The 12,401-nt window shown below is 47.7% G+C and overlaps 1 protein-coding gene across 1 annotated transcript in view; it reads right to left on the bottom strand.

The window, feature by feature from the left end:
* Positions 1-1,111: 1,111 nt before the first annotated feature.
* The window catches only part of Ranbp10 (RAN binding protein 10), a 55,682-nt gene continuing 44,392 nt past the window's right edge, over positions 1,112-12,401 (bottom strand). Inside the window, exons 7-14 of the mRNA XM_051201685.1 lie at positions 8,862-8,974; positions 7,392-7,500; positions 7,144-7,292; positions 6,762-6,966; positions 5,862-5,983; positions 5,314-5,459; positions 4,919-5,030; positions 1,112-4,565 (exon numbers count right to left, since the gene is read on the bottom strand). Of these exons, the coding sequence (XP_051057642.1) occupies positions 4,435-4,565; positions 4,919-5,030; positions 5,314-5,459; positions 5,862-5,983; positions 6,762-6,966; positions 7,144-7,292; positions 7,392-7,500; positions 8,862-8,974 (1,087 nt within the window). The 3' untranslated portion in view covers positions 1,112-4,434. The remainder of the gene's footprint in view (positions 4,566-4,918; positions 5,031-5,313; positions 5,460-5,861; positions 5,984-6,761; positions 6,967-7,143; positions 7,293-7,391; positions 7,501-8,861; positions 8,975-12,401) is intronic.

Below are 12,401 nucleotides of genomic sequence, written 5' to 3'. Positions count from 1 at the left end.
GCAAGACTGTGAGTTCCAGTTTAGTGAAAGGACCTGCATAATAATAAGGTGAGCCAGGTGGTGTGGTGGTAGCTCATGTCTTTAATCCTAGCACTAAGGAGGCAGAGTCAGGCAGATCCCTTCGTCTCTAAGTTTGAGGCCAGTCTGGTCTACAGAGCTAATTTTAGAACAGCCAGGGTTACATAGAGAAACCCTGGCTTGAAAAACCAGAACGAAAAAAAAAAAATTAAAGGTAGAGTGAATTTGAGGAAGACACCCAATAGCCTCTGGGCTCATACTGCATCCTAGAGGAAGTGCACCTGCACACATACACACTGTACAGTTTTTAAAAGTGCATCCAAACCAGCGCACACCTTTAATCCTGGCGCTCAGGGGGCAGAGACAGGCAGATCTATGAATTCAAGGCCAGCCTTAATGGTGTATGCTATCACACCTGGCTTTAATTAAATATTTAATTACACAACTGTTCCTTTTTTCCCTCCAATTGTTTCTCTGCACCCACCTCTCTATTTTATGGCCTTTATTATTGTTGAGTGTGTGTGTGTGTAAACACAATCTGCTCAATCCATATGCTAATTCTATGTGTATGATTTCAGGGCTGACCACTCAGTACTGGATAACCAATGTGGAGGACTCTTCCCTGAAGACTATTTCTCCTATTCTCAGCATTCCTTAGTTGCCTGTAGTTGTCAAAGGCTGAGGCCCTGTGAGAGTTCTCCTTTCTATTGGTGCTACACTCATTCAGGTCATGTTTAGGCAGCCATGTCAATGAGACTTCACAGGTATAGCTTCTCTGACATTTCTAGATGAAATCTCACAGCAAACCTGTCCCTCTGGCTCTTAAATTCTTTCTGCCCCTCTTTGCTATGATCCTTGAGTCTGAGATGCAGGATTTGTGTTGTAGATGCATACTTTTGTGTAGGAAAAGGGCACTGTAGCCCATCCTTCTCAAGTTAAATTTGTTTTCCTTGTCTAAGCTATTTTAAGAGGGAACTAGCTATACAGTCCCTGTCGTTTTTGGAGTCTTACAAAGATGAAGTTTCAAGTCCTTGAGGAGATACTAAGAGGTAGGGGCTACCAACCCCAATAAGACCAAACAAATGAGACACAATTGCTCATGGATGTGTATTTTAATAAAAATAATTTTGTCAAAATACAACAGGAATTTTTTTTTTCATCTCAAGTACAATTTAATAGGATGTTTGTGTTAGAATTCTGTCAACCCTCTCACACCACAAGTTTCATGCTAATGCTGAGTATCAACTTGCAAGGACAAAGGCAGAACCAGTGTGCACAATGTGGAAGATACCTGTTTCAGCTGTAGTTGATAATGGAAGGAACCTATGCAAAGAGGTGGGCGCTGGGGACAGCCAGAGCCACCATGTGGTCACAGGCCCAACCGCCTGCGACTGGTGATGAAGTAGGGCTCTGCTGTCCAGCTGCCAAATGACATGCATACCTGAGTTGTGAGCAACCAAAGGAACGTTCAGCCCCAATAGTCCTCTGCCTCATCTTTTTTGTGCTTAAGGGCTGGGGAGGTGCTGGGTAGCCAGGCAGTCCTTACTTCCCTAGCTTGTGATATCCTTGTTCTGCCAGCCTACTCCCACCCACAGACACACACAGGAAGGGTGGGGGATATGGGTTTTTGACTGAGTGATCTGCCAACTTGGTCCTTGCTCTGCAAGGAGCTACCATCGGTGCCGCAAGGGGAAAGTGAGTAGGGAATGCTGCTTCCCAAGGGCTGGACAACCCAATACAGCCAGATCCTCCTCCTGTCCAAAAGGGTCAGGTACAGCTCTTTAACAATGCTGCATCCAAGAACCATTCCCCACTCCAGGCTCCTGGAAACAGGCTAATAGGTTTGGGGGTACATACGGGATTCCTCTGGCAGCAGGACTGGACTAACAACTGGCTCCAGCAGCTTGGTTCTGGCCCTCCCCACAGCTTGTGGGGCAAAGGCTTATGTCCCCAAAGTGAGCTGTCCAACTAGGACAGAGAACCCCTCTGGAGAGGGACAGAGTAAACAACTTGGACTCAGCTGAAACAGTGAGATAAGGCACAGAAAATGGGGAGGTGGCCATGGGTACTGAGTGCGAGCCAGGTAGACACACAACCCCACACAGCACACAGCAGTCCAGAGCCCTCCAAGGCCCTCTCAGCCGCTCCACAACCCAAGTCTAAGCACCCATCCCCACCTTTGTCACAATCCTAAAGGTACCTACTGCTCAGGCACTGCTGAAGTCGCCAACCTAACCTCTCACAAAGCTCATTTGCCATTTTGCTTTAAGTCTAGACAGGACTGTCTAACCCACAGGAATAGTTAGCTAGTCCTGGCTCTGCCACTATTTGCTGTGTGGCTTTGGCCAAGTCACTTAATCTTCTGGGCCTGTTTCTTTAACTGGCAAAGGAGAGGGCTGGTGGTGATGTTTTTCTAAATTCCACTGCTCTGCAAATGCCACTGGTTTTCATTTCCAAATGTGAGGCGACCATTGTAACAGCTTGATATTTCCAACCTGAGTTCCGAGCTTGGGTGTTCCAGTCTTGGACATGATGAAATGTCCTTTATGCAGGACAAGACCTTCTGATAAGCTGCTAAGGACCTGTTAGGAACCAAGAAAATGTAGTAGCCTATAGGATTAGCCCCCAAAGCAAAATTTTGGAAGATTTCAAGTCAGGGTCCTGGCCCCTCACTGACAGCTGGTCTGACTCCTTTTTTGTCCAGCTGTGGGCCTGGTGAAGCCTGGTGGGCACAGAACACCTCAAGCTCTGCCTCTGATTTCTATGTCCACTAATGGAACATGAACTCACTCAGGTGGGGCTGGAAGCCCACTTGTGGCTCTGCCACAGTTAGACCTACTCTTTGCTGAGGCTGTCTGGGCTTTTCACTCACCCTGTGAAGCAGGTAAAGAAATCCTGGCCCCTCCAGGTCTCCTTTACATAGACCCTCCTCTTCCTTGGCAGACAGCCCCCTCCAGAGATGGCCCACCCACATCCTGGCAGCGTCTCAGCCCTGTGGTGGTGGGGTTTTTGTTGTTGTCCCACCAGCTGTGAGGATCCATGTGAAACAGCTGGTGGGACATTTGTAAGGCCCATGGAGTCTCCTCTTCCTAAGAGTCACTGGGGCCAAGCTGTAGGGAGCAGTCTCCCGTAGCTGTAGGGAAATCTGCCTACAGAAGGCAGAAGGGTCTCATCCACTCTGGACCAGTGGCCCAAGAATCAGCCTCCATGAGATGCCAACTTCTCCACAGGAAACATCAATCCATCAGAGTTGGGCAGTGATGGTGAAGACCAGGCAAGTAGAAAATGGCCAGCCTGTACTTAAGGGCCTCTGTCCTGGGAATGGAGTCTTCTTCTTGGCAGCCTGGCATACAGCAGCTCTTGGGTTGAAGGCAGGTAGTTTCCAGGCATTCAACTGAGAGTAATGAATTATTTGGCCATCTTAACAACGGAAAGCAGGGCATTGAGATGGGAGAGAGGGGCAAGGCAGGCAGTGAGAGGCAGGGTAGAGTGGTAGCGTGCTGGCTACGGACCCTGTGTTCCCTTGCTTTGCTGTGTGCCCCTGGGCCACCTCACTTCCCTGAATCCCTGAACCTGCGGTTCTGTGTTTTATCTACCTATAAGGGGCCTAGAGACCCACACCTCTTGGGATGCTGCAAAGCATCTTAGCCTGACCTTACCCACCAAGCAGCCTCCCCCAAACCCATTTTGATTTCCTGGGCAGCAGCTGGACCTGTGGCTCAACAAAAGGGGAGCCTAGAATAAACAAATCACTTGATTGAAGTGACAAGAGATGATTCTTTTTTAATGAGTTGGACTCAAATAAAAACACATGGTGTCTGGACAGCCTCACCCAAGAGGTGCTGGACCACTAGCGCTACGATAAATACTGTGTCTTTTTTTAATATATATATATTTATATATATATATATATAATCTCCTTTGTTTGTTTGTTTTACTTATGAAAATAATAAGCTATCATCAACCTGGATAGGCTTCATTACTAAATTAGCAGAAACCAGCTCAGCACAAACTCTCCCGAGATAAACACTGGTGGCTCAGTCAGGAGGGAAAAAAAAAATTAAAAAAAAAAAAAAAAAAAAAAAAAAAAAAAAAACCAAAACCAAAACAAAAAACAACCCCAACCTCTCCTCAAAACAAAATCTCCTTTAAAGGAGAAGCTGCTACGTGAGTAACCAGCCAATACTGTATCACAGGCCGCTGCACGTGGAAGGGAGGAGAAGGAAGAGAGAACAAGAAAAGGAGGGATGGACAGAAGGAGGGAGGGAGGGAGGGAGAGAGGGAGGACCGGCCAGGTAGGAGGAGTGGGTCTTTGCCCATGGCTTCCAGGTCTCTGTACCAGGTGCCTATGGAGGGCAGGGTTGCTCCAGCCCTAGGGCTGAAGGACGGCTAGACAGAGCCAGCCAGGAAGGTCAGCTAGTGCAAGTAGTCATCGACTCTGGCAAAAGAGCAAGATCCCAGGCCTGCTCGGGCCATGAGCCGTAGACATTCAGATGCCTGGCCCAGGGCGAGCATCAGAGGAGGCTGCTTTGGCAGGTTCTGAGACTCTGTGGAGGAGATTACAAGGTATGGTCAATGCCTAGCCAAAGATGTGGGTGCAGGTCAAAGTTCTCTAGAGGTTAGAGGTATGGACAGAACTCTTAGAACAGTGTTGTCTGAGTGTCCTAGCCACCAGGCCATGGCCCTGCATTTATGATAGGAACCTGAGGACCTTGGCCTTCTCTAGAGCAAGCTGGTCTGGCCCATGGCCATGAACTAGCAGCCAACTCAGGTAGGCAGAGGGAGTTAGGGTCAGGTTCCTTGTGAAGGCCTATGCCAACCTTGATGCTCCTTCTAAGAAGAGGGAAGGTGGCCCCCACATACTAATGGGTTAACTTTTGCTTTCATTAGATGCACTCACCTAAAATGGCGCTGTTGAGAGCAGCACATACAGGCTCCCTCTGGATGGGATCAAGCTGATGGCCAACTGGGCAGCTCCAGGGGTCTGAGTATGCTAGTAGGCTAAAGGCATCCTAAGGGACAGAGCGCTTGTGAGAGGAATGTAGCATAATATACATAGCCCCATAGCTCCAGAGAAAGACTACTACTACTACTACTACTGCATGGGGCCCAGTGAGAGCTCAATATACTCAGACTATAGAGTCAGGCAAAGCTATACCCTCTTTAGATCTTAGAATGGATGGAAAATACCCTAAACACCCCATATCCTGGCTGATTATTACAGCCCACAAATGTTCCCAAAGCCCCAGCATCAAATGGGGAACTGCTCTGTATGAGGCCTGGCTTATCCTATACCTGCAGCATCTCCGTGTGGGCCAAATTCTTGCCGTACTCTCGGCCCAGCTGTTCACTCAATGCCTGCAACTCTCGACCAAACAGGATGATCCTTTCTGTGGCAGCCTGGTTGCCCCCGCAGAGCTGCCGCCGTGGATGCCCATCATCTGCACCCAGAGGCCAGCAGAAAACACATTAGGGGGTGAAGAGGGAAGATCAGGAAGGACATGAAGCTACAGCTTCTGCCAAAGGTGGGCAAGGGCTAGGAGACCAAGCAGGTGGAGCAGCTAAGTCCAGCTGGCATACAGATGAGAGGTGAGGCAAGACAGGAAACTTCCCACTTCCCACCCTACACACATGCATGGTGTCCACACTTTTATCAGGCATGGACCTTCTTACACACTGGAAGCCACCTCAAGGATGCATCCAGAAATGACTAAGAGTGGTGGACTCCAGTCCTGCTGCAATTTCTCAAGCTGCCAGAGCCTGCCATCTTAGCCCCTCTTAGGAGTGTATGTTGCCCTCTAAAGGAACACAGGGACCGGGTCATACTAAGGAACAAGGCTTACCCATGCTGGACTCATCTGTCTGCAGGTCTTCATGTTTGTAGGCACCATTGACAATGCGTGTGGATATGCTTTCCAACACACCATTGGGATAATGTTCTGCCTCCATCTCCATTTCACTATCACTGTAGAGAAGACTTGAGATAAGAGTTGGGCCTCTATTCAGGTTTTTGCCATCACTTCATGTAAACTGAAGGAGTTTACCTGAGGGACTATTAGTAATGGGTCCTATAATGGCATCAAACTGAAGGACTGGCAGGAACATGAAAGGATAGCCCATACTTTCTAGGTTCCAAAACTTAGCCTCTACTACAGTTATATCCAGGTGCCTGTTACATGATTCCTATTCTTGCCCCAAAGCTGTCCCTATGACTCTTCTCAGTAGCTCTCTGAGTTGGCACACCACTTTAATATATCCCTCTTGTCCCTACCAACTGAACTGATTGGGTATCTCTGTGGCCTTGGCAGGGACCCAAACCAAGGTCAGCTTGTTGGCATGCCTAGGACCTGCTGAAAGCCATTTGGAACTTCAGCCTACAGCTCAGATCACCTGGCTGCCCATGAGCCTGATTTCATAAAAACTGCTTAACTGTAGACCCTTGAGGTTCTAAGAGGCCCAGCCTCCTTGAAGAAGGAGTCCCTGTGTCCTCAAGTCTGGCAGGGTCAGCATCTCCATCCAGACAAAACCAGAGCCAAGGAAATTGACAGCTATATGTTGAATAGGGACAAAAGCCAGAACCAGTGTTTGGCTTGACCTTTCAATGGGTCGAATTCCAGGCAAGACCTACAACAGAGGTGAGGGTAAAGGGCAGAAGGCAGCATTTAAAAGAAGAAACTACCCAGTGTTGGGTCCAGTGAACAGAGAACAGAAGCAGAATGGAGAGAGAGGAGCAAGACAGGCACCTGGTCTCCTGGTTACTGGTACTGCTGTGGGGCTGGGACTTGGTGGAGTCTGTTGAGTTGGACTCGGAGTAATTGATGGAGGACGGGGAGGAGGAGGATGAGGAGGACGAGGACGAGGAGGAGGAGCTGGGTGCGGGGTATTTACTGTGGTTCTGTTTGTTCTTGGTAGATGCAATGCCATTGCTGCAGCTGGGACTGTCTGCTCCTAGAAGCCAGGTGGGTTAGAGAAGGGAAGTCAGAAGTGGGGCTCAAGGGATTGCCACAGGAGTCCTTTCCCTTCCACCCAATCCAGCAGTCCTAAGCCCACCACAAGGAAAGGTAGGTGGGGCAGCCATTCTTCTCCACACCAGCTCTTCCCAGAGAACTCTGGAGAATGGCTGACCTGTGTTGTGGATGTGGGAACTACTAGGACCATGTCGGGGGCTGAGGCTGGGGGAACCAGGGTAGCTGTCCTGGGACTTGGGGCTTCGGGAGCTCAAGCTGCGGACCTCACTGTCGGTGCCATTCACCATCTCCACAAACTGTCGACACCTGTGAAGGGAGCAGAGCATTGGTGCTCTGAGCTGGTCCAGGCTGTGGGCTCCTGTTGTAAGCTGAGGGACAGGCTCTGGAACCATAAACCTGACTTACTTGAGCATGAAGAGCAGGTTGGGGTTGTGCTCCAGCAGCCCAGGGTAGAAGCGCTGGGTTGTTTCTATGGCTTCACCCACCCGGCCTTCCAGCACCAGCTTCTGGATTTCTGTAGAAAAGAGCATGACTGTGAATAAGGGCTGAGATTCCCCTCCTATATCCCTGGCCAAAAGTTAGGTGGACTGGCACTTAGCATGCTGCTAGGTGGAGAGGTTCACAGAAAAGGCTGAGGGAACCCAGCTGCCCAGGACCACAGCAGAGGCTGATTTTGGTCAGCTGTCATGGAGTCATCAAGAACAGGGGAGAACAAAAGAGCTCACAGCCCAGAGGTAAGAGGTGAGTCTGAAAGTCCACTCCTGCAGGGCACAGGAAGCCAGGGAGCTAGCCAGTGAGGGGAGCCCTGGCTGGGAGACCATAATCTTGGGATGGCCTGAGGATACCTCTTTAGACAGACAGCTCTCTCTTCAGGCTTCACAGAGGTGTGTGTTGAATTATGGTCTACATCTTAACAATCTGCAAATGCTACAGCGTGCTCCATACTGAAAATAGAGGTAGTCTACCTCACACTGGCATTTCTGATGATGTTCCTTCTCTGACCATCAGCATCTTGCCACTCCCTTCTCCCTCTTGCCCTATGCATCAGTTTGATGCACCTTGCTGTGAATGACCTCTGGGTCTGAAGTGCTCTCATTTGTAGACTCCAAGTCTAGGACAGGATACCTTTCCAACTATCTGGTTGAGCACAGCTTCTCTAGGAAGCCCAGACACATACACATACACAGACACAGAGGTGATGGCCTCAGAGAAACAAAGGTGGGCACTCACCGATACATTCATACACATATACACTCCTATCTTATACTGTGTGGGTTCTGTTCTCTATCCCAGCCCTTCTTCCATGAAAGGGTCCCAAACACACAACACCAGGAGAGCTGCCTTTGGCCAAGAAAAAATAGGTTGTCTGCACTAGAGGTAGGGAACAAGGAGATGGCATGACAACAGTCACAGGGTATCAGCTTCACTCTGTCTGAGCATGGAGTCCTCTCTCTAGCTAAGAACAAGCACAACTATTAAACTTAAGTAAGTGACAGGAAAGACAGGGTAGTGGTGTAGTAACATGCAAATATTCCTTTTGGAATAAACAGGCAACCAAGTAGAACCCAGGATTCAGGGGGTAGGGAGAAGAATCAAAATTCGAAGAACAGGGTTCTGCTGTGCCATGAAGAGACCTACACCTGACTGTCAAAGTGTGTTATGTTAGGGAGGCTGCTTTGAGACCTTCTGAGACTGCTGGCTACCCATGTGGCAGGATAATCTTGAATGAAGGACAGAGGCAGGGACAGGAGCCAGCAAGCTGGACTCCAGGATGGTAAAGACAAGGTTAGGCTGGACTCTTGACAGGCTAAGCAGGAATGAGCTACAGATTCAGAGGTAGGTAAGGAGGCATGGGGAGAGGAACATTAACCTTACTTTGTCTGTTCTTTATGGATGCCTGTTCTTCCTGAATCGTGGTTTCAGTCATTCGGGCAAAAGCTGTGGCTGTGGCACAATACCCATGATGCACCAGGTAAGAAGAGACCATGCTAGGGGGAAAAAAAAAAAAAAAAAAAAAAAAAAAGAGCTTAAAGTAACCCTCAAGAAGCCCCTGTCATACAGAGCATGGAAAGGGGATGGACTACCTACATCCCTATGAGGTCTCCCCTAAACTACCTGGGAGGTGTGACCTGGGAGTGGGAGAAGAAAACAAAAACTTCCCTCAGTATGGGAGGGACTAGTCACATCTGTGCTCACAGGTCAGGAGTGGCCACAGTTCTCTGAGATATGTTACCTTCAATCTCATAGAAGTGACTGTCTTCTGGTAGACGGCAGCAAGTCCAGATCTGGTCAATGAGCTTACCCCAGGGCTGCCTAAAACAGCAACTAGCCAGGCAGAGGCAGTCCCCTGGATACAGAGGATGCCTGGCACACCCACACTTGACAGAACCACTAAACTTAAGCAAATGGTGAGGAGGTAGGGTGGAACTCTGGAGCTGCCTGTACTAGACAGAAGTGTCTTTGTCCCCAGTGAGCCTGCCATGCGGTAGCGCTGGCTCTCGAGCAGCACTTCTCAACTTCTGGATCATGACTCCTTTGGGGCTCACATATCAGATATCCTGCATACCAGATATTTATATTACTGTTCATAACAGTAGCAAAAGTACTGTTCTGAAGTAGCAATAAAAATGATTTTATGGTTGGGGGTCACCACAACAAGAGGAATCGTATTTAAGAGTTGCAGTGTTAGGAAGGTTGAGAATCACTGATCTAGAGTAATAGGAGCTTAATCTATGAGCCAAATTAACACCATGATATACCATGTATCAGGAGCCCCAGAATTCAAGATATCCAGGTGATTGTGCTGGGAAGAGACAGGCACTGCACGGTCAATAGGGGCACAATCTTTGTGTAAGGCCATAATGTACAAAAACAATTTAACCCCTTCTAAAGCTGGCTGAGCACTGCCATATGCATGAATATGTGTACCTGTACATGCATGTGTACAAAGATGAACTCTCATGACCTATGTGCATAGGAGATGTATGGGAAATAGTCTAAGGCTGTGCAACTTTTGCTGTTTGTCTTCTTATGTTTTAAAGAGATAATACAAGCAAAATGCTTGGCATTTTCTAAACAGAAGAGCAATGTATTTTGGAAAAAACAAAAACCATGGTTCAGATGAGTCCATATGACCATCAGACATCTCTAAAATGTACTTTCTTGGGGCTGGAGAGATGGCTCAGTGGTTTAAGAGCACCTGCTACTCTTGCAAAGGACCTGGGTTTGGTTCCCAGCACTCATATTGTGGCTTATAACTGTGTGTAACTCCAGTTGTGTAACTCCAGTTCCAGGGGGTCTGATGCCCTCTTCTGGTCTCTGCAAGTACCAGGTACGCACAGTGCACATAATGTATATCTGCAGGCAAAGCACTAATTCATAGAAAATAAATCTCTAAAAAAAAAAAAAAATTAAATATAGTTTCTTTGACTTAAGAATACTGCGTAGGCAGTCAGTGGTGGTACACACTTTAATCCCAGCATTCAGGAGGCAGAGGCAGGTGGATCTCTGAGTTTGAGGCCAGCCTGGTCTACAGAGTTAAGTTCCAGGTCAGCCAGAGCTACATAGAGAAACCCTGTCTTGAAAAACAAAAGAATACCGCTTTAGGGAACACTAAGAACATAATTTTAAGCATTTATTTATTTGTTATCTTATGTGTTTGAGTGTTTGCCTCCATGTATGCATATGTACTTTGTGTATACCTGATGCCTGCAGAACACAGAGGAGCATCAAATCCTGTGGAACTGGAGTTACAAATGGTTGTGAGCTGTCATGTGGATTCTGGGAACCAAACATGGTCCTGTATAAGAGCAGCAAGTGCTCTTAACCTCTGAGCCATACCTCTAGCCCCAGAAAGTAACTTTATATATGTATGTTTCTTTATTATGAAAGGATTACCTATACCAGCAAAAGAAACAGGGTCTGGGGAATCAGGTCAGCAGTGCTGTGGTTACCTAGCATGTAGAGGACCCAGGTTCTACTGCTGTCACAGAGAGAGGAAGGCACAGGAGGGAGGGAGGGAATACTTGAGTCTTATCAGTAGAAGCCAGTCAGATTTGAAGCTTGTGACAAATCTATCTCCAAGATAACCTAGCCATTTCCAATATTTATAAAATAAAGCTATGTGAATAACAGAACATGAATTATATGCAGGTCTTGGCAAATGCTGCATATGATACATACAGGCACCATAGACATATGTGCATAAACAAAAATATCCAGACCCTGAAAGTAACTCCGTCTCTTCTCCTGCTCAACCAACATGTATATAGCAGGGGATGACATTGCTTTGGCCTTCAAGGAAGCACTTCTCACCTGCTGGGCTGGGAACCAGATGTGGTTATGCTGCTCTTCCCAGGTCTGGTGACCTGTACTTGTAGCCCTTCCTTAAAGCTGCCTTAGTATCAATCCCTCAAGAAAAGGTTGAATACTGGGGATGTGGCCCAGTGATAGTGCTTTCCTAGTATACACAAAACTCTGAGTTCAATTCCCAGTACCACAAAGAGAAAGTGAACCAAAGAGAAGGGTGGGGGTGGACATAGACCGTGACTAGATGAGAACCTAATGTATATTGCACTCCTACCCCTGACCCCTGGTGCCTCTGCAGAACAATGATCAGGGTTAGCAGACACCAAGCCCTTCCCCACTCTTGGGAGCCAAGTTCACATACACCTCCTAACAGGTGCATGAGTAATGGTCATTGCTTCACCAGGTATGCAGTTGGCTAGTGAAATGAAGACCCAAACTCGGCCCTGTTGGATCTCAGCAACACTGGCTTCCAAGACAATTTAGACATTAGTCAGCCAAGCTGACTAAGCTGACCCTAAGACAGACTTCTTGATACCACTCTGCCATAGACACAGGGGTCCTTAGTTGGATACTGACCCTGTGAAGTGATCTAGAACTAAAGTATGGCAATATGGATTTTTTTTTTTCTAATGGTTTTTCGAGACAGGGTTTCTTTATGTAATCCTGGCTGTCCTGGAACTTGCTGTGTAGAGGAGGCTGGCCTCAAACTCAGAAATCTGCCTGCCTCTGCCTCCTGAGTGCTGGGACTAAAGGCATTCACTGTCCTGTCCTGAGCTGGTGATCTTACATAAGGAGCCTTGTGAGCTGCCTGAGTGTTTTTTTTTTTTAATTGTTATTATTTTTAATTATATGTATGTATGCAGTTCATATATGGGTATGCGCAACTGGGAGAGGCTGGAGATGTCAGATCACCCTGGAGCTAGAGTTACAAGTGGCTGTGAGCTACCTGATATGGGTGCTGGGAATTGAATTGAGGTCTTCTACAAGAGCACTCTTCACCTCTGAGTCATTTCTCCAGCCCCAGGCAAGGTTTAACTAGGAGCATCTCCAAAGCACAAAGAGGAAGATGTCCACCGATAAGAGAGAAGCAGCGGCAGCTGCATCTTC

This window comes from Phodopus roborovskii, unplaced genomic scaffold (assembly GCF_943737965.1).
Source record: "Phodopus roborovskii unplaced genomic scaffold, PHOROB, whole genome shotgun sequence".
NCBI lineage: Eukaryota > Metazoa > Chordata > Mammalia > Rodentia > Cricetidae > Phodopus > Phodopus roborovskii.
Note: the sequence above shows the minus strand (reverse complement) of the source record. Positions and strands in the feature narration are given on the sequence as shown.